Genomic DNA, 25,646 nt, shown 5'->3' with positions numbered 1-25,646 from the left:
ACAATCACCTTCTCTTCCCCTCCCCACGACAGACACCCTGTGAGGTAGGTGGGGCTGAAAGAGCTCGAAGAGAGCTGTGACTAGCCCAAGGTCACCCAGCTGGCTTCATGTGGAGGAGTGGGGAAACCAGCCCAGTTCACCAGATTAGCATCCACCGCACCATGTGGAGGAGTGGGGAATTGAACCCAGTTCTCCAGATTAGGGTGCTTTCACACCTGCGGAACAATGCACTTTCAATCCAATTTCAAGGCACTCTGCAGCTGGATTTTACTGTGTGAAGTGGCAAAATCCACTTGCAAACAATCGTTAAAGTACATTGGAAGTGGATTGAAAGTGCATTGTTCAGCAGGTGTGAAAGCGCCCATAGAGTCCACCCACCAAACCAGCTGCTTTGATTGATGGGACAGTCCCGAGGGCCCCTCCCAGTGAGCTTAACTCCCTAACAAGCTTCTAGTAATGTCTAGAGCAGGGGTGTCGAACTCAATTATTACGAGGGCCGGATATGATGTAAGTGTCACTTGGTTGGGCCTGGCCATGCCTCACCAGCCCAGATGGAGAGTGGGGGGGGCTGCCTCATCTGGCTCGCGGGCCGGATAAGAGCTTTCAGGGGGCTAGATCTGGCCCGTGGGTCTTATGTTTGACACCCCTGGTCTAGAGTAGGGTTGCCAACCTCCAGGTACTATCAAAAAAGGAAACACAGCGCGATGGCCAAGTTGATTAAATGTACTATGCTAATATAAAGTCATATGCATGTCTAAGAATAACAAAAGGTATCAGCTGGAGGTACTAGCTGGAGATCTTCTGCTATTACAACTGATCTCCAGCCGACAGAAATGAGTTCACCTGGAGAAAGTGGCCACTTTGGCAATTAGACTCTATGGCTTTGAAGTCCCTCCCCTCCCCAAACCCCACCATCCTCAGGCTCCGTCCCAAAAACCTCCTGCCGGTGGTGAAGAGGGACCTGGCAACCCTAGGTCTAGAGGGAGGCGAGGATTCACGGCTGCAGCAAACCACACATCAGCAACCCACCCCCCCATCGCTCCAAGACTAAATGCTCCGCAACTAAAAAGCTACTACATTGTAGAGAACAGTCCCCTTGAAGTCTCAAAGTTAACCCACGGCACTAACAACAGTACTCATTATTTGATTGTGCCCAAGAGACTAAATTGGAGTGCCAATAATTTTCAGGGGTGTCAACGAAGCTGTCATCCTTTGGTCACATCATGAGAAATGTCAGACTCACTGGAAAAGACAATAATGCTAGGAAAAGCTGAAGGACGCAGGAAAAGAGGAAGGCCCAACAGGAGAGGGATGGACTCCATCAAGGAAGCCATGACCCGAGCAAGGCTGTTAATGATAGGATGTTTTAGAGGTCATTAATTCATAGGGTCGCCATATGTGTGGAAGCAATTTGACGGTACGTAACACACACACATACACAAGGAAGCCACACTGCATCGTAACCTCCCCCAAAGTCTTCTGTGACATTACCAAAGAACACGAGACTCACCCCTTCAATTAAGCAAAGCAACCATACTCGCCCGGCTGTAGGGTTGCCAACCACCAGACAGGGCCTGGCGATCCCCTGGAAATACAGCTGATGCCCAGACTAGAAAGATCAATTCCACTTAAGAAAATGGCTGATGTGGAGAGTGGGCTCTAGGGCATTATACCCCACCGAGGTCCCTCCCTTCCCCAAACTCTGCCCTTCCCAGGGCTCACTCCCCAAATCTCCACGAATTTCCCAAACTGGAGTTTGCAACCCTACCTGGCTCCAATTATTTGACTCGTTCACCAAAAAGAACCTTTAGAACATAAAAACATAAAAAAGGCCATGCTGGATCAGACAAAGGTCCATCAAGTCTGGCAGTCTATTCACCCAGTGGCCAACCAGGCGCCTCTAGGAAGCCCACAAACAAGACGACTGCAGCAGCATCTATCCTGCCTGCGTTCCACAGCACCTCCTAGAATAGGCCTGCTCCTCTGATCCTGGAGAGAATAGGTATGCATCATGACTAGTTTCCATTTTGACTAGTAGCCATGGATAGCCCTCTCCTCCGTGAGCATGTCCACTCCCCTCTTCAAGCCTTCCAAGCTGGCAGCCATCACCACATCCTGGGGAAAGGAGTTCCACTTCAACTTTCCTTTTCAACTCTGTTTAGGTCAAATCGTCTCCAAAGAAACAACCCCCTGCGTAAATGGATAACTTGCACAGTACAGCCATGGGAAAACGGTGTGGGAACGATAACGCACTCCCGATGCTCGGGGCCGAGCAATGCCAGCGGCTCTAAGAGGCTTGGAAGCAAATCCGTATGAATTAAAAAGGAAATCCAGACTACTTGTACTGTACCAGTCCAGACTTACCTTAGTGGTACATGGAACCCTCCCCGACTTGACAGCTGACGGACTATTGTTCAGAAGGATCCAGTGTTCAAAAGGAGCTCAGTTCGGGCAGAGATCCGTCAAGATGGTCCGGGGGGAATGAATGCATAGCTTGGATGTTTGATTTTCCCCTTCCCCTCTTCTCTTTCGCTCGCTCTCTGGACCTCAGTCGCACGCAGAATACCTGATTCACTTCAATCGCTTCCCATTCATAACCGCTGATCCTTCTTACCAAGGGGAGGAGTTGAGCAGGGAGCTTACAGGGCAGAAATGAAGGGGATGGTGGGAACTGAACAGCTCCAGTTTTTTTTTTCTTTTAAAGCAGTGGTTCCCAACCTTTTTTTGACCAGGGACCACTGCAGGGACCCCAAGGTTCAAAATAAAAATTCTGAGAATTTGAAAATAAACTTTAATCCTAACTGTTAGTTAAACATTAAACTTAGAATAATATTTGAATATATATTTTTATAATAGAGAACTTTTAATTGAAAATGTTAATTTATTATGGGTTTATAACTTTGTTTCGCGGACCTTAATTTAGTTCTCGCGGACCCCTGGTTGGGAATCAGTGTTTTAAAGGGAAAGACAAAAGTTAAATGCCTCTCCTGGCTCTTCAATATCAGGGCAACTCAGAGAATCGCCTCTTTTTGCAATAGGTGACTGAAGAAGAAGAAGAGTTGTTTTTTATATGCCGACTTTCTCTACCACTTAAGGGAGACTCAAACTGGCTTACAATCACCTCCCCTTCCCCTCCCCACAACAGACACCCCGTGAGGTAGGTGGGGCTGAGAGAGTGTGACTTGCCCAAGGTCACCCAGCTGGCTTCGTGTGGAGGAGTGGGGAAACAAATCCAGTTCACCAGATTAGCCTCCGCCGCTCATGTGGAGGAATGAGGAATCAAACCCGGTTCTCCAGATCAGAGTCCACAGCTCCAAACCACCGCTGTTAACCGCCACACCATGCTGGCTCTCTGTTTCACATGCATGGGCCAAACCAGGCAGGGTTTATTTACTTATTATTTATCAATTAAAAGATTTCTATCCCGCTTTTCCTTGTAGTTAAGGTAGCTTATAACAATAGTGAAAAATAGTTTCGGTGTAAAACAAAAATAAAATAAAACAAGAAACCCCAAATGTTCACATTTTGGAGAGAGCCAGCGTGGTATAGTGGTTAAGAGCAGTGGACTCTGACCTGGAGAACCGGGTTTGATTCCCCACTCCTCCACATGAGCGGCGGAGGCTAATCTGGTGAACTGGACTTGTTTCCCCGCTCCTACACACGAAGGCAGCTGGGTGACCTTGGGCTAGTCACACTCTCTCAGCCCCATCTACCTCACAAGGTGTCTTTGTGGGAGGGGAAGGGAAGGGGATTGTAAGCCAGTTTGATTCTTCCTTAAGTGGCAGAGAAAGTCAGCATATAAAAAACAACTCTTCTTCTTCTTCCTGCCTCAATCAGGCCTTTGGTCGCTCACTAGGGTTGCCAACCTCCATCTTGTAGTCTAAAGTGAAATCCAGAGCCAGACAATGTAGCTCAGAAGCAAAGTTCAAAAATGAGTGAGGTTCAGGAGACCAAGTTCCGAGAATCGGCAATGCATATTCACACCACTGGCAAGGTGGTCTAAATTTGAGGAAGGACTTCCTGACAGTGAGGCATAGAATCATAGAGCTGGAAGGGGCCATAGAGGCCATCTAGTCCAACCCTCTGCTTAATGCAGGATCAGCCTAGAGCATCCCTGGCAAGTGTTTGTCCAGCCTCTGCTTCAACACTGCCAGTGAGGGGGAGCTCACCACCTCCCTAGGTAGCTGATTCCACTGTCGAACAATTCTTACTGCAAATTTCCCCCCCTAATATCCAGCCGGTACCTTTTGGCCTGCAATTTAAACCCATTATTGGGAGTCCTCTCCTCTGCCGCCAACAGGAACAGCTCCCTGCTCTCCTCTAAGGGTGAAAACGCACGGTCACTTTATCCTCCTTTAATCCCTGTTTCAGCCAGGATCGAACGCATGCATTTCGCTTAGTGTGTTCGATCCTGGTTAAAACAGGGATTAAAGGAGGATAAAGCGACCATGTGTTTTCACCCTATGTGACAGCCCTTCAAATACTTCAAGAGAACAATCATGTCCCCCCACGTTCAACAGTAGAACAGCCTCACTCATGATTTGGTGGATTGTCGTTGAAGGTTTTTAAGTATCAGTTGGATGCCTACTTGTCGGGGACACGATAGTTGTAGTTCCTGCACTGACGGGGTCAGACTAGATGACCCTGAAGGTTCCTTCCAACTCTGAGATTGAATAAAAACTTTAAAAATCAGCAGGTCTACATACAAATTAACCCCACACTATCTCCAACCTCACTGCAGGCTTATATAAGGGTTTCCTCACAGGTGATGCCAAGTCCAGCATTAGGCTCATCTCACAAGCTGAGGCAGCTCTTCTACTCCTGAGGAGTAGCAGAGCCCAGATCCTGCAGAGACTCATTGGTCTCTCGTGGGTTTCCTCAGAGGAAAAGGTTGTCAGTGATGTAAAAGTTCCCCACCTGAGATCCTAGAGAGCTGCTGCCAATATGAGTAGACAATACTGACTTGGGTGGACCGGTGGTCTGATTCAGTACAAGGCAGCTTCACATGCTTTAGAGACTGGCCCAGGGTGAAAATCGCTCTCTTCTGGTGGCTTGTTCAAAGAAATGAAACTTTGGGTGTCCTCGGCACATAGATGATATTCCAAAAGAAATCCGAGAGAGGGTCCGGACTGAAATCCTCACAAAACCAGAACATAAGTAAGACCACCACCCCATGTTCGGTATTAACAAGCATGATACCACCACCTGGTGGCCACAAGTGGGACATAAATTTATGGGGCGGGGGGAAGAATTTACATCTCTGTTGAATTACAACTAACGAAACAATGGGATTTTTAAAAAGTCCCCCAGAGATTCCTTAGTAGAATTATTGCTAATTAGCTAGGCAAAGTTGTGCCTTTCCCCAGCGGTGGTTTGCATTGATCCGTCCCTTACTGCCTCCCTGGAAAAATTCACCCTCGGGCAGAGGCCCCCACAAATCCTGTGCTAAATATAATTACCTCTCTTGAGCGATGGGCTAGTTTCTAATCAACCCTTATTGATTGTAAGCTACTATTCTATTTTATCTGTTGTTGCTTATAAAGCTGCTTTATAGCATACGGCTGTTTTTTGAAGTATTCCTTTTTGTAAAGGTCTTTGGCGTCTTTTAAAGGTATTTGTGTTTTATTTATTTTGGGGAAAAAATATTTTACATGTATCATCAACTGCATCAGAACCAGTGCCGGTTGTTCATTGTGGGATAGAAAACGTAAATGGTTGTATTCGGCAAAGGAAAAAAAATCACATAACTGCAATACTAAGGGTGTGCGGCGTTCATTTCTCAAAAAATAGATTCGAGTCCCGTAGAACCTTAGAAGATTCTCAGGGCAGAAGCTTTCAATATAATCTCATAATATCAAAACATGGGGTCATCTGCTGAAACATGAGGGTGAGAGATTCAAAACAGATAAAAGCAAGTATTTTTTCACACAACACATCGTCAAATTGTGGAACTCCCTGCCCCAGGATGGGGTGATGGCTGCCAACTTGGAACATAAGAAAAGCCCTGCTGGATCAGACCAAGGTCCATCAAGTCCAGCAATCTGTTCACACAGTGGCCAACCAGGTGCCTTTAGGAAGCCCACAAGCAAGACGACTGCAGCAGCATTGTCCTGCCTGTGTTCCACAGCACCTAATGTAATAGGCCTGCTCCTCTGATCCTGGAGAGAAGAGGTATGCATCATGACTAGTATCCATTTTGACTAGTAGCCATGAATAGCCCTCTCCTCCATGAAGATGTCCACTCCCCTCTTAAAGCCTTCCAAGTTGGCAGCCATCACCACCTCCTGGGGCAGGGAGTTCCACAATTTAACTATGCATTGGGTGAAGAAATACTTCCTTTTATCGGTTTTGAATCTCTCACCCTCCAACTTCAGGAGGGGTGGCCATAAGTTCGTTGCAACCTGATGGCTTGCTTTATCTTTACCTTCATGTCCACTTCCCACTCCCCTGCGGGTGTTTGTGTGCCAAAGATGCGTGCGACACCATAAAGCCTTCGACTGAGGGGGAGGAAAATAAGAGGCAAAGCCGGAGTCAAGTATTTATTGATACAATCGAGCATCTGTTCCATTTTTTGGCTTTCAGCTGCAGATTCTCTTACAGCCAGTTGATTATTTCAATGCTATTAAAACGTTGTAAATCAAGACGTCTCCCCTCCCCCCCAAAAAATTTGCATTCATACCTGTCATGAAGCATTTTATCGGATAAAGTGCGAGTGATGAGATACAAAACGACGGATGGCCCCAGTGGATCTTGAATCAAAGGCGTCCCTTAAGGAGCCATCCAGAGGCGGAGGGTCACTTTGCAAGCACGGGAATAGCCGCCATTGCACTGATCATTCTGCAACCTTAGACCCATTTTATGCCTAAACGGTTACAAAGCCATTGGAGGGAGGAGGGAAGGCTTAATAACTCAACAATATTCCCATCTGTTCTAGGGGTACCAGAGGTGAAAGAACTTATGGCTATCACAATTAAGCCTTGGTTGCTGCTGTTATCTTGAAAGAAAACAAAACATATTTAAGACATTTTGGTCCCAATAAACCATCTAGATCCCTCCCCTCTTGGTGCTATGGCTTGTTTCTCCTGGGCTTAATTCCATGCCCCCTTTCCTCATGAAATACAGATGTGGTACCCTCAGAGTTGTGAGAGATGATCTAATGTTGTCTTTTTGTGCGTGTATTGACCTTCTGCAGTAATCAGGGGGACCTACATGGTCAGCGGCAGCTCATGGCATAGCCCTTCATGGAACCGTGCGCTTCCAATTGCAGCATACCAACTGCCTCTCCTTGCAAGTAGAAAACTAGCACCTTGGGGGGGAGCTCAGACTAGGGCCATTCTTCCTGCCACACTAGGTTTCTACATGCAGGGCATTTCTTAATGCGGGGAAAGGATTAAAAACTGGAAGTCCCAACTGACAAGGTGAGTGGTATGCTCTAGCAAGACTCTGCTGCACTATTGTCTTTTTTAGTGTATAATGCCATCCTGAACGAAGAGGCCGGGAGCCTTAAAAAGAGCCGATAAACAGGCCATATTACTGCTGCACGATTGTCTTTTTTAGTGTATAATGCCATCCTGAACGAAGAGGCCAGGAGCCTAAAAAAGAGCTGATAAACAGGCCATATTGTTAGAAATCAGAGTTGCCAACTTCAGGTTGGGACCTTCCTGGAGAGGGAGCTTGGGCAAGGCAGGGTTTGGGGAAGGAGCATAGCAGGGGCCATAATGCCACAGACCCCACCCTCCAAAGCAGCCATTTTCTCCAAGGGAATTGATCTCTGTTGTCTAGAGATCAGAGGTAATTCCGGGAGATATCCAGGCCCATCCTGGAGGTTGGCAACCCTAGAAATCAGGGGTGCAGAACTAAAATTCCTGATGGCAATTTTACAGCTTCCACATATGGACAATCTCTGGACTGTGACCGAGTGTCGGCAGAACCTGTGCATTGCAGACAGAAGGTCCCGGATTCACTACGGAGGACTAGCCATACGTTAAAGATGTCACTTTAAAGACTAATTGCGGACTACGGAAAGGAGGAAGAGAAAGAATTGGTTTGGGGAGGGTGAGCACCTCTATAGGGTGTAACCCCATAGAGTCCCCCCCGCTCCAAAACAGCCATTTTCACCAGGGAAAGTGATCTCTGTAGTCTGGAGATCTGCTGGAATTCCAGGAGCGGAGGTTGGCAACCCTACGCGGCAGTCACAACACCCTTACGTACACACCTACCCAATAAGCTAAAGACCCAGCAGTTTCAAACAAAATCAGCGCGTAGGTAAGGCGCTATCATGCGGGCAGATTTCTGCGGCTTCCCCCAGGGTTCTGGCAAGCATGGCCTCTTCCTGTCCTTCATCCCATTCTCAACCTGGAGTCAAACAATCTGTCCTTGGAAACTCAGGGGGTAGCGGGACGCATCTTCTGACGTCAACGCTAACAAACCTCTGTCGAGTAGTACCCTCTGTCTGGGAGTATCACTTGTTGATAATTTCTAACACATATCTCTTTAAATGAAATTACCCATATTCAGGTTGCTAATTCACTCAAACCACAAGTCAAATAATAAATTTCAAAATAAATTCCAAATATAATGTACATAATATAATAATGTACAAACAAATATACCAAAGCTAATTCAACAGGTAGTGTTCTGAGTTACAGATGGTGTTCTGTGTTGTACATACTCAAACCACAAGTCAAATAATAAATTTCAAAATAAATTCCAAATATAATAATTTATTTTGAAATATATTATTTGACTTGGGGTTTGAGTGTGTACAACACAGAACACAATCTGTAACACAGAACACTACCTGTTGAATTAGCTTTGGTATATTTGTTTGGGACTACCACTGTATTAACTATGATGTGTCATTTGTAAGTTTTCTGTTTCAATTACAAATGTAAACAGCTGCAAGTCTAAGTTGTATATGATTTGGAACATACCCTGGTGAATTAGCAACCTGAATATGGGTAATTTCATTTAAAGAGATATATGTTAGAAATCATTAACAAGTAATACTCCCAGACAGAGGACACTACTTGACAAGAGGCTTGTTTACTGGACATTTTAGTACCTTCATTCCCCTTTAGGATTATTGGTCCACGCTAACAACACAGACAGGAAATATGCCAGTTAAGAACGAGCCCTTCAGTGAAATTGGCAATATATTTTTCTGGGTCGGGGTCACACTCCCAACCCACACATGTGCGCATGAGAGACACATCTCTCTGTGTAAACATACACCCCCCGTGGCATGATCCTAAGGCTGGTCCTGCCACAAAAAGACCGAGATTGGTTCGAGGCCTTCCCCGCGCCCCCCTGCTGCCGGCTGCTTAGCCACGCAAACTACGCCTTGTATGCAGTCAACAAAAAAGCGTTTTGGCTTCTGAAAAAGGCACCTTGTTATAAAAACCAAAAATAAAATCCCCTCGAAAACAAAAAGAGCTGGTCCCCCTTTTGAAACTGAACGCATGCATGTGTCCGTATACATCTGCAGGCATATATATGTATATACTGCATCTTGCAAAATTCTATACACTTATATATGGCACAGGAGGAAAAGTCCTTGAGAAGTTCAGATTTTGGTGAGGGTGCCGCTGGTGAGAAGGTGCACCTTCAGAGATCCTGGGGGTTCGCTGGGTCGTTTGTTTCCTTTGTCTTGGAGGCCGAGGATGTGGACCGACTGGAGGTCGTTCGGGTCGCCTGGAAGAGACACCTGGCCCAAGAACTCATCGCTGATAAGGTTATGGTTCCAGACCTGAAGGGGGAGAAACAGGAGGAAGGATGGATGAATCAGGCGAGAAACGCACCCTCCGGTCCAAGTTTAAGAGGGAAGCCGTGTCGGCCTGTGGTAGAACAGCTAGATAAGAGTTCAGCAGCACCTTAAGAACATACGAAAAGCCCTGCTGTGGAAACAAAAAGACATCCCAGAGCTGGAAAGTTGGCAAGATAAGTTGGCGGAATATGCAGTGAAGGCAAAATGATCCAATTTGTTAAAAGGAGAAACAATGGAAGAATTTCAGAAGAAATGGGTGTCTTATTATGAATATGCAAAACTTAAGGTGTAATATAGAAAATTAGAAGTTAGTAGATATCAATATTTAGATGTATAGTGATATGTACATCTTAAACGGTACAAGCTGAAAAGATTAGATAACTGACTCATATGAATTAAAAATGTAGATATAGAAAGTGTAGCAAAGCCAGATCAGGAGAAGAAGTTTAACTAAGAACAGTTATAATAAATATTGCAAAAAAAAATTAAGTTGATAATGGGGTATGTGTGTGTAAAGTGCCGTCAAGTCGCAGCCTACTTATGGTGACTCCTTATGAGGTTTTCATGGCAAGAGACTAACAGAGGTGGTTTGCCAGTGCCTTCCTCTGTATAGCAACCCTGGACTTCCTTGGTGGTCTCCCATCCAAATACTAACCAGGGCTGACCCTGCTTAGCTTCCAAGATCTGACGAGATCGGACTGTACCATGCTGCCTTCCCTCCTCTGATAATGGGGTAGTAAATGAAATAATTAGGATAATAAAAGCAGATATAATGGCAATGGTTATAGAACAGTACATTAAGTAGATTGATTTTCTTTTAATGTTATAACATGCGATTTTCTGAAAAAGGCAATTGTTTACTGGAGCCCTGAGAAGGGTGAAAAAAAGACTGTGTGAATGTGTATGTTTGTTGTTTTGTTTGTTTTATAAAAAATTTCAGCAAAGAAAGCAAGAAAGCCAAGCCAAGCCAAGCCATGCTGGATCATACCAAGGCCCATCAAGTCCAGTAGTCTGTTCAAACAGTAGCAAGTCTGATCAAAGACGGCTTGGGACCCATGCCGGACTGGGGTGGATCCTTTGATTTGTATGGACTTTAAAAGTGTCTTAGCAAGTTGTGCATTATCGGACTATCGTCATTTTCTTCATTGTATGTGTAAAATAGTATTAGAAATAGATTTCATTATATTTTGGCTTCCCATACTGATTTTTTGTGTGATTGAACTAATTTAGCATAGAGGTGTTCTTTTCGTACCACATCCATTCATGTCAGTGGTCTTAAACTGTCGTAACTCTGCTTAGGATGGCACTAGAGAAAAATGCATTCTTAGAGAGCTGGATGCTGTGTGCAGCATAAAATTCGATGGCTTTTCTTACAAATCAGAACGAAAGGTAGACAGAATAGAAAGAGAGATAAGAGCCGAGGAGGAGTGGGGACTGGAGGATAACGCGCAAGAAAACTGAAATTTGAAAGAGAGATAAGGAGCACGCTGCCCATTTCAAGACTCTGACTGTCGCTTGCTTTTCGGTTTGCCGAGGGTACCGTTTGCATTCCTGACACCTCTCCCATCCAAAGGAAGGCCGTACCTGAATGAGGATTGGCTGCCCCGGCTTCTTGCGGTAGAAAAGGCCTTTCACGTCGAACTCGGGCGTCTGGGTATTCTTCACCACTGGCGAACGAACCTTCTCTCCTTCACACTTAATGATCACATAGGGATCCACTGTGGGGGAAAAAAAGGCTGCTGAAAGGCTGAGGACGGTCACAGTTACCCTGATCTGCGGGAATATTGTCTGGGACTCTTAAAGAAATCCTCCCATTTCTCCCAATTTCCCCCTTTGGCCTGGAACTCCTTTGCCTCCCTTTCTCTCACTTCTTTCATAAGAACCTAAGAACGGCCCTGCTGGATCAGACCGAGGTCCATCAAGTCCAGCAGTCTGTTCACACAGTGGCCAACCAGGGGCCTCTAGGAAGCCCACCAGCAAGACGGCTGCCGCAGCACCATCCTGCCTGTGTTCCACAGCACTTAATATATTTGGCATGCTCCTCTGATCCTGGAGAGGATAGGGATGCATCATGACTAGTATCCATTTTTGCTAGTAGCCATGGATAGCCCTCTCCTCCATGAACATGTCCACTCCCCTCTTCAAGCCTTCCAAGTAGGCAGCCATCACCACATCCTGGGGCAGGGAGTTCCACAATTTAACTATTCCAAACCTACCTCTTCTGTTTGTAAATAGCTGAAATGAATATAAACCTTCTAACCTAAACTAGTATAAAACCATTAAATACTTACAAAGCGTAATATTGATTAATTAACACCCTATTATCCTGCTGTGTGTGTGTGTGTGTGTGTGTGTGTGTGTGTGTGTGTGTGTGTATATATATATATATATATATATATATATATATATATATATATATATATATATCCTAGATTACACTTTCATGATTAGTGATGTCAGAAATTTATTTATATAATATTTAGTTGTATGTTTTTTATTGTGTTGAAAAATAAAAAATTTAAAATAGAAAACAAACTTACATCTTCTGAAAAGGCCTTGGACCTGACTCCTTCTCAGCCTCCCTTCTGATACACTTTTCTCTCGCTTCTTTCCAAACCCACCTCTTCTGCAAGGCCCCTCTCAGCCCCAGGATGTATTTTAATTCCGGTTTTCATTATTTTAGTGACGTATTGTTGTTCTCTGTGGTTGGTTGGAATAGTTTTAAAATCGCTCGCGATGGGCTGCCATGTTAGCCTGTCTGTAGCAGTAGAAAAGAGCAAGAGTCCAGTAGCACCTTAAAGACTAACAACATTTTTGACGGGGTTTGAGCTTTCGCGAGTCACAACTCACTTCTTCAGATGTAGCTAGCTGTGACTCGCGAAAGCTCCTACCCTGCTAGAAATTTTGTTAGTCTTTAAGGTGCTACTGGGCTCTTGCTCTTTTCTACTGGTTTTAAAATGTGATTGAATTAAATCTGTTTTAATTGGTTAGCTGCCTTTCTGGACCCTTGTGGGGGCAGAAAGGTGGGATATCAATTTTGTAAAATAAATCAGTGAATAAATAGGCCCTGGCCACTAACTTCGGAAGCTCATTATGTGTGACCCCCACCCCCACTTTCAGGAGCAAGGAAGGGGTTTTTGTATTGGGGGGGGGCTTTGGAACTCCCACCCCACAGAAATGTACCCGTTGCCTTTTAGATGCCAGGTGAAGACATTCGCATTTCTGTAAACCTTACGTTAACCTTTGCTTTTTGATGGCTCCCCCTTTACAGTGCATTTATTTATTCACTTCTTCGATGCCCCACTTTTATTTCTTTATATTTTTTATTTATTTTTGCCTTATGTCCCATTTTCCCCAGCAGATTTTCTTTCCAATGGAGACCCCACTAGGCTTACAACATTCTCTTCTCCTCAGTTCCATCTTCACAACAATCCTGTGAGGTAGGTAAGGCCAAGAGTGTGTGACTAGTTCTAGGACAACCAGCAAGCTTCCGTGGCAGTGTGGGCATTTGAACCTGAGTCTCCCAGACTCTAGTCTCATACTCTAACCCAGGGGTGTCTAACATAAGGCCCAAGGGCCGGATCTGGTCCCTTGAGAGCTCTTATCCGGCGTGTGAGTCAGCCGAGGCAGCCACCCCACCCCACTCTCGATCTGGGCAGGCAAGGCCCGGCCCGGCCAAGGGACATTTATGTCATAACTGGCCCTTGTAAGAAGAGTTGTTTTTTATATGGTGACTTTCTCTACCACTTAGGGAAGAATCAAACCAGCTTACAATCACCTTTCCCTTCCCCTCTCCACAACAGACACCCTGTGAGGTAGGTGGGGCTGAGAGAATGTGACTAGACCAAGGTCACCCAGCTGGCTGCGTGTGTAGGAGTGGGGAAACCAACCCGGTTCACCAGATTAGCGTCCGCCGCTAATATGGAGGAGAGGGGAATCAAACCCGGATCAGAATCCACCGCTCTTAACCACTACATCATGCTGGCTCATAACAATTGAGTGCAACACCCCTGCTCTAACCACTACACCTCACTGGCTCTCACATCCTCTCAACCCAAAACATGGAGCCAAAATTGGCAATGCTTCTTCGAAAATGTACACTCGCAGGCTTATCCTCTGCAGGAATTACAACTAGCAGTTTGAACTTTCCGGAAATAAGCGGCTTCGAGCACTAAAGGATTCTGTACCGTCCTGGGAACCATGGTTCTTCAGCCCGGTAGCCGAGACAACATGGACTTGCGAGACCAGCTGCGGGTAGCCGCACATTCCGCTCCAGCAGGTGTGAGGGGGCTCGTCCAGGGTCAGCTCTCTGAAAGGAAAAGGAGGAAACATACAGGGGGATATCAGCAACTCCAGCTGCAGTAATTCCAGCAATCCCTTACTATCCGAGTCCCGACACAACGACCAAGCACCAGGGTTTAGAGAGCCAACGTGCCAGCAAGAAGCCCCGTTCAGCAAGGAAGGAACCGCTGGGACAGAACTTGCAAGAGGGGAGAAAGAGGTATTTTGCCCTGAGCTCCTTGATGAAAGGGCAGGATAAAAATGAGAGATCGAGCATCTTAAGAGTTGCAAGGGGTGGGGCTGCCGTGAGGGGTGGACGGAAATTGCAGGGGTCCACATGTACTAGGTTCTTTCCACTGTGGACACATGCCTTTCCCCTTATATCTCCACAACAAAAAGGCTTAGATATGTCCTCTTTTTTTTCTTAAAGGAAAGCTGGGAATTCAGAGACTCTGATACATGTATTTGTTATAAAGTTGTCAGTGCAATCTGTGCAGTCTAAGCCCATTGAGGTGACATCAGGGAATGGCCTTGGCCTCTCTCTAATGCCTGTTTGTTGGCCCTCCAGGGCAAATGGCTGGCCGGTTTGAAATAGGACACTGGACGAGATGGATCACTGGTCTGATATGCTGAATCAGACCAGTGAGGGTCCATCTAGTCCAGCATCCTGTCTCACACAGTTGCATTCTATATTTTATGTATGTAGACCACTGAAGAAGGACACATGGCCGAAACACATATGGTCACACTTTTAGTCTAAATGTTTGGTTTTGTGTCTATTTGTGTTATATGTTCATATGTACAACAGAAATATAAAGGCTATATTAGGGCCTTTGACAAGTTGTTGATATTTACTGTAATAAATATATTAGATGCATTTTGGAGGGTGAAAGATCCTACAAATTGGGGAATGTCCCATGTGAGCCAATTTATGGAACACCAATATCATGCATCCTTTGAGTGTAGGGTTGCCAATTCCGGGTTTGGAAATACCTGGAGATTTTTGGGGCGAAGCTTGAGGAGGACGGGGTTTGGGGAGGGGAGGGATTTCAATGCCATAGAGTCCAATTGCCAAAGCGGCCATTTTCTCCAGGTGAACCGATCTCTGTCGGCTGGAGATCAGTTGTAATACCAGGAGATCTCCAGCTAGTACCTGGCCCTTTTGCATACTCTATCCACAACCATGTCTTGGTTCCCAGCTCCAAAAGTAGACAGTGGGTTTCTGGAAGGCCTCTTTAAAATTTTAGGGTGGGTTTGGGAGGATGACAGGGCATGCTGCAGCAGGCTCAGAGCCCCCGAATCCCACAGGTTGCCTGCATGTACACTGACAAAGAATTCCCTCTTGTCCAGCAATTCCTAGAGCTACCCTCGGCCACTTCCGGCTTGTACCCAGAAGTGACACCGCCAGACGTTCCTGTTTTACAAGAGAAGCATTCTAATGCCTTGGGGCCGCGGCCCAAGGCAAGAGACAGACCCCCCCACCCCCCGAGCAGGAAGGCGCAAAGAAGAGGGGGAGGCGCGGTGAGACAAGCCCCCTCCCCTTACTGGCAATCGGAAGGCACATCTGTGAACACCCTGAGAAGGAACTCGCCCACGTGGCCGGGGTCAAAGGTCGTGGGGATGATGACGTAGCGGCCTTCTTTCAGGTCCGTCCTCAGGAAGACGCTGCGGGAGTTGATGTAGATGGAGCTGGCCACTTTCTGTTGCAAGGTATGCATCCGGAAGGTCCGGTTCAACTCCACCTGCAGGGAAGCAAGCGCCGCTGAAAACGAGGGAGTGTGTCCTTTCATTTGCCTGTTCCACATGCACACATGAAGCTGCCTGGAACCATCAGTCCATCAAGGTCAGCATTGTCTACTCAGACTGGCAGCAGCTCTCCAGGGTCTCAGGCAGGGGACTTTCACATCGCCTACTTGCCTAGTCCCTTTAACTGGAGATGCCGGGGATTGAACCTAGCTGCAAAGCAGATGCTCTACCACTAGGCCACGGCCCCTTCCCTTTGCCTTATACTGAATCAGACTATCAATCCATCAAAGTCAGCATTGTCTACTCAGACTGGCAGCAGCTCTCCAGGGTCTCAGGTCGGAGTCTTTTACATCACCTACAGCCTGGTCTTTTATAACTGGAGAGGCCAGGGATTGAACCTGGGACCTTCTGCCTGCCAAGCAGATCCTCAACCACTGAGCCCCAGCTGCTTCCCCTTGCCTTATACTGAATCAGCCCCTTGGTCCTTCAAGGTCAGCATTGTTTACTCAGACTGGCAGCTTCTCTCCAGGGTCTCAGGCAGAGGTCTTTCACATCACCTCTTATCTGATCGTTTTACCCTCAAGGGGTTTTCAAGATAGAAAAATGTGAACAGAGGTAGTTTGCCATTTCTTTCCTCTGCAAAGCAACCCTGGTCTTCTTTGAAAGTCTCCCTTCCAAGTATGGACCATGATCAACCCTACTTACCTTCCAAGCTCTGATGAGCTCGGGCTTATCTGAGCTACATCAAATTGCAATTAAAAACTCCCCCCAATAATACCATACATTACTACTGTGCATCATAAAATGATAAAACCACACATACTAAGACAAAATGCTTCTGTAAGACCTTCCTCTAACAATGCCATTACGCTTTTTTGTATAGGAGTTAATCTTTCAGAGATTCTGCATAGGTTGCTATCATGTTTTCCAGACCGTTACTTCTCTACAGTCATGACAGCTAGAAACTTTGCCCTTATATAATGAAAGGTCAATTTATAAATGTGTACAAGAAAAAGGGGGGGGGAAATTTTTTTACCACACATATCAGGGTGGCAGGATATGCCGAAATGCTACACAAAGGTAAGCACATCCCTGAAATGTACTGATGGGCCAGCGATCCGTAAAGAGCCACGTAACTTACCTTGAAAATGTCAAATCCTATCGCTAAGTTTTCCCCTTTTCCCTCCTTCCGACTGGTCCGTTTGGGCTTCTGTTGGATGGAGATGAGCACTTCATCCTCTGCTTTCTTCACGTCATAAACATACTGAGGGAAAGAGCAAGACAAAAGAGACATTAGGTGGCATTAGTCTTATGCTTCATTTGTTATGCCGTCCACACTCCCTTTTAAATGGGTCATTCATGAATGCCTCCATCTAGAAATATCCTAGTAGCGAAATACTTCTAGGATTCAGCTTCCTGGCGAGGAGGAGGAGGAGGAGGAGGAGAAGAGTTGGTTTTTATATGGTGACTTTCTCTACCACTTAAGGAAGAATCAAACTGGCTTACAATCACCTTCCTTTCCCCTCCCTACAACAGACACCCTGGGAGGTAGGTGGGGCTGAGAGAGCTGTGACTATCCCAAGGTCACCTAGCTGGCTTCGTGTGTAGGAGTGGGGAAACAAATCCAGTTCACCAGATTAGCATCCGTCGCTCATGTGGAGGAGTGGGGAATCAAACCTGGTTCTCCAGATCAGAGTCCACTGCTCCAAACCACCGCTCTTAACCACTGCACCACACTGGCTCTCATGAATACACCACTGCATGAATACACCACTGGGATATTTGGGCTTATGAAACTGCCTCACACAGATCACTGATCCATTTAACCCTCTTGGTGAGTGATAATGGGTAGGTCTAGGAATCGCCAGAAACTCTTTGGTTTTACCATAGATATTTCCGGCAATTCCTAGAGCTACACTTTGTCACTTCCTGCTTGTACGCAAAAGTGACACAGCATGATGTCACTGTTTTTAAAAGAAATGTTCTTCCTCTGCCACTCGGAGCTGCAGCTGGCAACAGACGCTCCCTCACCCCGACTGGCTTCGCTAGAGCCCTTTACCCAGCCTTTTTAAGCTGCAGATGCTGGGGATTGAGCCTGGGAACCCAGGCATGCAAACTATGTGGTCTACCACCGAGCTATGGACACAGGAGAGAGAGAAGGGTTAAGAAATTACTTCTATATCCTGTAAAAATGGTGTGTGCCTCCCTTGATGTTGCTGGTCAGAATGCGGGGACTCGTTAGGGGCCACGAAGCTCAGATGTTCTGTCGTTTGGGGTACGCAGGGAAAAGGGGGTCTACTTGCCCAGCTGTGAGGCATGGGTGTAGCCTTGGGATTCCCACCACCAGCCCTTTTAAGGAGTCCCTACGGAACTCATCTTTTAAGTTTCTCACCTGGGGGTTCTGCAGGAAAGTGTCCCTGTGATTGACACAGCCCCCACAGCGGTTCTTCAAGGGGTCCTCGTGCCTTGACCACGCCCCTCGCAAGACCACTTCCTCCCAAGTCTTATGGATACTCAGATATGACGTGTTTATAAGGCGGCATTTTATGATGTCCGTAAAGTACTTGCAGAAGTCTTCAAACGTCATCCTAAGGTGGGAAACAGTCTAATTTTTAATGAGAAACACCTTCTGCCCTTTGTTCCTGACTTGTACTTTGATTCAAGGATCACTCCTGCAATTTCTTGCTCTTTGAGAGCTGGAGAGGTGGGGGGGCACCCATCTCTTCCATCGTGTGATATAGCAAAGTGTTCCCATATACACATAAGCTCCTTGCCCCTGCTCCTTTTGGAGGGTGAAAGATCCTACAAATTGGGGCATGTCCCATGTGAGCCAATTTATGGAACACCAATATCATGCATCCTTTGAGTGTAGGGTTGCCAATTCCGGGTTTGGAAATACCTGGAGATTTTTGGGGCGAAGCCTGAGGAGGACAGGGTTTGGGGAGGGGAGGGATTTCAATGCCATAGAGTCCAATTGCCAAAGCGGCCATTTTCTCCAGGTGAACCGATCTCTGTCGGCTGGAGATCAGTTGTAATACCAGGAGATCTCCAGCTAGTACCTGGAGGTTGGCAACCCTTTTTGAGTGACACTGGAGAGTGGAAGGGTTTCCTCCTCCTGCTCCTAGAAACACGTAAAAAACCATCACAAGGCTGATGTCTCTTGCAAGATTTCAGTTTCCGTACAAGACACCGAGGCCTGAATATCTTCAAAGATGAAATGGTTCTCCACCAAAGGAAAAGAGAAACCCCCTCTTTACTATGCTTGGATTTGAACACAGCACTTACCAAAATTCTCCATCGTCCTGCACGGTCATCCCTAGCTTCTCTCGCTCGCTGTTGCTGACTTTCTGCCATTCTTCAGAACTGCGGGCAGGAACAGAAAGAAACTGTCCAAAGAAGGCGAGGCCAGGATAGAGTAGCCGGGCCTCCCGTTGGCAACCCTTATTGCCTGCTGCTGCTCAGAATTTTTATTTTTAACATCAGCATAGTGTTTGCCATGACATCACTTCTGGGGAAAACCTGGAAGTGGCATCGGGTAGCTCTAGATATCACCCAGAAACGCTATGGCTATACCATATGGCTATACCACTATACCATACTATGGCTATACCATAGAGTTTCTAGCAATTAGTACCCCTACCCAATGTCACGGCCAGGTTTTCCCAGAAGTGATATCGTGGTGCATGTCACGCTGTGCGTCCCCCATGTGTGCCCCACCCCCAAGCTCCAGATGCCAGGCATGGCCTGGGAACCCTAAACTGGAATAATCTCCCAGGCATGCTAGTTTCCTAAGCGGAGGGAAGTCTTTTAAAAAGGTATGAAGGAACATTCGACCACGCAACCCCTTTGCCCCGACAGACATACTACCTCAAGACAAACCAGGTGAAAAAGGAGTGCAGGCAACATGGACAGAGTGACATAAGAACATAAGAAAGGCCCTGCTGGATCAGACCAAGGTCCATCAAGTCCAGCAGTCTGTTCATACAATGGCCAACCAGGTGCCTCTAGGAAGCCCAAAAGGAAGACGACTGCAGCATTATCCTGCCTGTGTCCCACAGCACCTGGTATAATGGGCATAAGAACATAAGAACTTAAGAAAAGCCCTGCCAGATCAGACCAAGGTCCATCAAGTCCAGCAGTCTGTTCACACAGTGGCCAACCAGGTGGCTCTAGGAAGCCCACAAGCAAGACCACTGCAGCAGCATTGTCCTGCCTGTGTCTCACATGACCCAATATAATAGGCCTGCTCCTCCGATCCTGGAGAGAATAAGCATGCATCATGACTAGTATCCATTTTAACTAGTAGTCATGGATAGCCCTCTCTTCCACGAATGTGTCTACTCCCCTTTTGAAGCCTTCCAAGTTGGTAGCCATCACCACATCCTGGAGCAGGGAGTTCCACAAGTTATGTGTTGTGTAAAGAAATACTTCCTTTTATCAGTTTTGAATCTCTCACCCTCCAGCTTCAGCCGATGACCCCGTGTTCTGGTGTTATGAGAGAGGGAGAAAAGCTTCTTCTCCCTGCCCACTCTCTCCACACCACGCCCAATTTTATAGACCTCTATCATGTCTCCCCCTCACGGTCTTCTTTCCAAGCTAAACAGCCCTAAGCCCTAGCTTTGGTCCCACTTCTTTCCAGCCCTTACTCACGTGTCGCTCCAGGGGCCGTTCCACTCTCTCTCCCCCCAGGGGTTCCGCAACCGGATCATATCCAGCTTTTCGGACTTGAAGAAGGACAGCAGGCCGTGGCCGAGGCGGACCTTCCTCACATCAGTCACTGCGTAGGCATGTCCTTTGACCAGTCCGCAATCCAGGCGGGCTTCCATGTCGGCAGCTGAGGTGGCCTGGAAAACATTGAAGTGCGGAAACAGTCGTGATGGGGGAAAAGAACCGAAGCATGCTCAGAAACTGTAATCTGAGACGGGGGCTTAAGAACAAAGGTCCTCTATGATGGAGACCCACTGCCCTTTTAGTGAAATAGGTGCAAGCACCGGGTCATTCCTGACCCATGGGGTGACATCACATCCCGACGCTTCCTAGGCAGACTGTGTTTATGCGGTGGTTTGCCGTTGCCTTCCCCGGTAGTCTACACTTTACCCCCTGCAAGCTGGGGACTCATTTTACTGACCTCGGAAGGATGGGAGGCCGAGTCAACCTTGAGCCGGCTACCTGAAACCGACTTCCCTAGGGATCGAACTCAGGTCGTGAGCAGAGTTTTTGACTGCAGCACTGCAGCTTACCACTCTGTGCCATGGGGCTCTTATTTTAGTGAAATACTGAAACCAAAACATACATTCTCATAAAAAAGGGGGAGGTTTGAAATATTACACAATAATCGATCGCCTCCTGAAGCAGAACATATGGAGTATGAAGAAGCACAGATTAAGGCCAAATTTTATACATGTGTATCCTCTGAGGGATGCAAAATTTTGCGGAAACCCATAACATATAACAGAGGGGTTTTTTGTTTGTTTTTTAAATTTCAGTATCAAGATCTCTGGATCCCACCCCCACAAAAGGAACAAGAAAACTACTGAGGTGTAGCAGTTAGAATACCAATTTTGGCCTTGGGAAACCTGAGTTGAAAACCATGCTCAGCCATGAAGCTCACTGGGTGACCTTGGCCCAATCACTCTCTCGCTGCCTAGCCTACCTCACAAGGTTGTTGTGAGAAGGGGCAAACTATGCATGATGCTCCCTCCTGGGAGTACAGGTGGGTCTGATCTCTACATTGGGGATCCCAGACCTTTTTGAGCCCGCAGGCACCTTTGAAATTCTGAAACACAGCCATGGGTACACAAAGTGGCTTCTGCAGCAGGCGGAGCCAACCACAAAATGTCAGGGAGATTATGCATAACTCTAATAGTAACTCATCAACACTGCAGGCAGATGCTCTGTTTAACAGGATGCCTCTGAATCTGCACAGCCCATTAGAAGCTCGGCTGGGCAAAAGCCCCACCTGGCCCTGCCCACTTTCTAAAACCTCTCAGCGGTTGCCAGGAAAGGTGTGGGCGGGCGCCACGGTGCCTGTGGGCACGCTGGGGATCCCCCTGCTCTGGATGGATGGAACTGGCTCCTTACTTTGATGGAACAGCTAATGAGGCCTCCCCGGTTGTGGACTTTGAGGACCCGTTCAAAGAGGAGGTTCCGCTTGGCTTCGTCATTTGTGTAGCCGCCTTCCAGCAAGTCGATGGGCTCCGAGACGCCGCCAGTGAAGTCTACTAAGGCATCCGCCGTGTTGCCCCCATCGAGGGCTTCATAACAGCCGGACAGTCTAGAAACAGAACAGGGAACGACGGTGGTTATCACTACGGGGGGAGGCTGGGGATATGTTTCCCAGCACCCACTCAGAGGATTGTAATGGGACTAATTCATAGAATCACAGAGTTGGAAGGGACCACCAGGGTCATCTAGTCCAACCCCCTGCACAATGCAGGAAATTCAAAACTACCTCCCCCCGATAAACCCCCAATGACCCCTACTCCATGCCCAGAAGATGGCCAAGATGCCCTCCCTCTCATCATCTGCCTAAGGTCACAGAATCAGCATTGCTGACAGATGGCCATCTAGCCTCTTCTCTGGAGCTTGGCATGTTTGGCTCAAAACTGTAGACATGAGAAATAAAGAGTTTCCGGCTAAACATTAGGAAGAATTTTTTGACAATTAGAACGGTTCCTCGGTGGAAAAGGCTTCCTCAGGAGGTGTTGGGCTCTCCTTCTTTGGAGGTTTTTAAGTAGAGGCCACATGGCCATCTGTCAGCAAGGCTGATTCTGTGAAGTTAGGCAGATCATGAGAGGGAGGGCAGGAAGGGTTGCATCAGTGTTTGGCTCTCATGGCCCTTTCTGACATGCCCAGGAAAAATGCCGATCGCCACTTTGGGATGAGGAAGTAATTTTCCTCCAGGCCAGGTTGGCCAGGGATCCTGGAGGGTTCCCTCCCCCAATCTTTTGGGCATGGAGTAGGGGCCACTGGGGGTGGTGGGGGGAGGTAGTTATGAATTTCCTGCACTGGCAGGGGGTTGGACTAGATGGCCCTGGTGGTCCCTTCCAACTCTATGATTCTCTGATTCTAAAGGGGATCAGAGGAGGAAGAGGAGGAAACACGGTTACTTGCTGGAGTGTGTTCTGATTTTGGAAATATGCCCTCGGCAGCCATTTTGCCGTGGCCTGCGCCCCACAACATACCAAAGCTCACACTGTTCCCCTCAGAGCCCTATAAAAGCCTCGGCCAAACAGAAAATATCCTGCAGTCTCCAGCTGCTATGGGACGTGTTCAGACTAGGATATTTTTACAGAACCGTCTCAAGGAATGCATAGGGGTCTCTCAGAGGCCATTTATTCATGGAAGGTTTTGCCCTGGGCTTGCCACTCTCTAGATGCACATTTCTCCCATCTGATTTCTCAAAACTCAAAAAAACGCCCCCAAGCAGAGTTTTGAGAATTCGGATGGGGAAAATGTGCATCTAGAGACCAGCAAATCCAAGGCAAAACCTCCCATGCATAAGTGACCACAGGGAATTAAAATTCGTTCTCCCACTGTGCCAACTATCTCTTGTTTTTGTGCTTGGTGCGTCTCTCCTTTTCTTTTCTCTTGCCATGAAAAGGATGTGCCAACTCTTCATTCGGCATTTAATCAGGTAAATGGGATTTTCACAGCCTGGCGCTCAGGACGCCACAGCTTGTAAACGTTCCGTGACCTCCCTCTGGTGCCAGCCCTTAGCAAAACTGACACCATTTCAAACCTGGATTGGTGACAGAAAATAGGGACATCCGGGAATGAGCATTAACGAATCCCTACAAAGGAAAAGGGACTCCCTGGGTTTTTTCTCTCTTCTCAACTATGGAAGAGATGCAGGCCGCCAAGCGGGAAAGCAGGACAGTGAGTAAGGGAGAACCAGCACGGAAACAGCTGAAGGGAGAATGGGGGAAGAAGACGGCGAGTTGAGTTCAATTTTAAACGTAAAGGGGTACATGCTGAGGCGAGAGAAGGTACTTCTTTGCAAAACACGTGATGAACTTGTGGAATTCACTGGCTTTCCCGGTTTACTCACTTGGCATAGGCCTTCTCTACCAGCGCGCACCATAACTCGTTCTTGGAGTTGGAGTGGCAATAGATGAGCTGGTTGTGGAGCGTCGGTAGGCGGTCATCGATCACCACATCCACCCAGGTGCCGAACCGCCAGAACTGGAAGTGGAAAATCCCGGCATAGTTCTCCGGCTTCTCGGCAGACCACTCCTGTTCTTTCCAATCTGGGATGACCTGCATTTACGAGAAGGGAAGGAGCTGCATTATACACAAGAAGAGATGTTGCTTTATTTTTTATTGCTGTCCTCCTAGCTGTCTTTGTGAGCATCTTTTAAAAAATAAATGACCCTCCCAAAGAGAACAATCTCTGTGTGTGGGGTGCTGTCAAGACATGCTGCGGGGGAGACGATGTACCTAGATTTTTCAGGCGATAGGAAAAGTGGTGATCTCCCAAGATCTGCCTGACGTTCTACGTCTGGCAAAGGCAAAGAAAATTACACCATGTTGGCCACAATCCCTTAAATTAATGGCCACATACAGCCCTTGAGTTAATTAACCACCTAAATCAATGGCTGTACATGGCCTTTGTCTTAATCGAACCCCATTAACGCAGGTCCCCATAAATCACCTTACCATGGAAATTAGCAACTTTAACTTCTGAGCAATGTGGATGTGAAGCAGAGGCTCTGGAATAACCACTTCTACACGCTGAAAATTCCCAGCTCTGTGCAAGACCCCGAATGGTTAAAACGGCCATGAAGGAAAAGTAGATCTGTCCAAATCAGGATTACCACCTTCCTTTCAGTCGCTGGAAAGACTGCATACGATTGCAATCCTACAGTGCAATCCTAAACAGTTATACCATTCTAAATTCATTTAAATCAATGGGCTTAGAAGGGCGTAACTGTTTAGGATTGCACTGTTCGTTTTTGCAAAAGGACTTATCTTCTCTTTCCTCTCCCCTCCCATTTTAATTTTTTTTACTGAACATGCAGCTAGATGAAGAATTCTCTAAAGCCGGCACATCCATGGTTTTGTGACATTTTGGTTAATCCTAAGAAAAAGCATCGCTTTTTCTTCACTGTCAAGAGAGTGAAATGCATGTTTCCAGGTGATTCATATCTCTGCCAAGCAGGCCTGTTTTTAGCCAAGGAGAGAAAGAGAAAGACAGCCAGTCACAGGGAGGTAGAAGGATTGCAAACTTCTGCTTGGGAAATTCCTGGAGATTTGGGGGTGGTACCTGGGGAGAGCAGAATTTGGGGAGGGGCGAGAGCTTAGAGGGAAAGCATGGTGAGAACCTAAGAACATAAGAAAAGCCCTGCTGGATTAGACCAAGGTCCATCAAGTCCAGCACTCCGTTCACACAGCGGCCAACCAGGTGCCTCTAGGAAACCCACAAACTAACACTGTAGCAGCATTATCCTTTCTGTGTTAAGAACATAAGAAAAGCCTTGTTGGATCAGTCCAAGGCCCATCAAGTCCAGCACTTCGTTCACACAATGGCCAACCAGGTACCTCCAAGAAGCCCACAAGCAAGACGACTGCAGCAGCATTCTCCTACCTGTGTTCCACAGCACCTAATATAACAGGCATGCTCCTCTGATCCTGGAGAGAATAGGGGTGCATCATGACTAGTATCCATTTTTACTAGTAGCCATGAATAACCCCTCTCCTCCATGGCAGATTCAAACCTGGGTTGGACTCAAACCTGGGTTTCCCAGATCCTAGTATGACACCTCAACCTTTACACCATACTGGCTCAATCAACAGGTTTCAAACAGAGATTTTGAGCTAACTCAACCAAACACAAAGCGGCAAGTAAAGAAAG

At 47.0% G+C, this 25,646-nt stretch overlaps 1 protein-coding gene across 1 annotated transcript in view; it reads right to left on the bottom strand.

Moving 5' to 3' along the window:
• Window positions 1–9,565: 9,565 nt before the first annotated feature.
• Window positions 9,566–25,646, bottom strand: part of CAPN5 (calpain 5) — a 62,383-nt gene continuing 46,302 nt past the window's right edge. Inside the window, exons 3-12 of the mRNA XM_056858312.1 lie at window positions 23,844–24,052; window positions 21,875–22,067; window positions 20,444–20,637; window positions 19,079–19,156; window positions 18,186–18,381; window positions 16,935–17,057; window positions 15,593–15,789; window positions 13,954–14,075; window positions 11,351–11,484; window positions 9,566–9,748 (exon numbers count right to left, since the gene is read on the bottom strand). Of these exons, the coding sequence (XP_056714290.1) occupies window positions 9,566–9,748; window positions 11,351–11,484; window positions 13,954–14,075; window positions 15,593–15,789; window positions 16,935–17,057; window positions 18,186–18,381; window positions 19,079–19,156; window positions 20,444–20,637; window positions 21,875–22,067; window positions 23,844–24,052 (1,629 nt within the window). The remainder of the gene's footprint in view (window positions 9,749–11,350; window positions 11,485–13,953; window positions 14,076–15,592; window positions 15,790–16,934; window positions 17,058–18,185; window positions 18,382–19,078; window positions 19,157–20,443; window positions 20,638–21,874; window positions 22,068–23,843; window positions 24,053–25,646) is intronic.

Source organism: Euleptes europaea, chromosome 12 (assembly GCF_029931775.1).
Source record: "Euleptes europaea isolate rEulEur1 chromosome 12, rEulEur1.hap1, whole genome shotgun sequence".
NCBI lineage: Eukaryota > Metazoa > Chordata > Lepidosauria > Squamata > Sphaerodactylidae > Euleptes > Euleptes europaea.
Note: the sequence above shows the minus strand (reverse complement) of the source record. Positions and strands in the feature narration are given on the sequence as shown.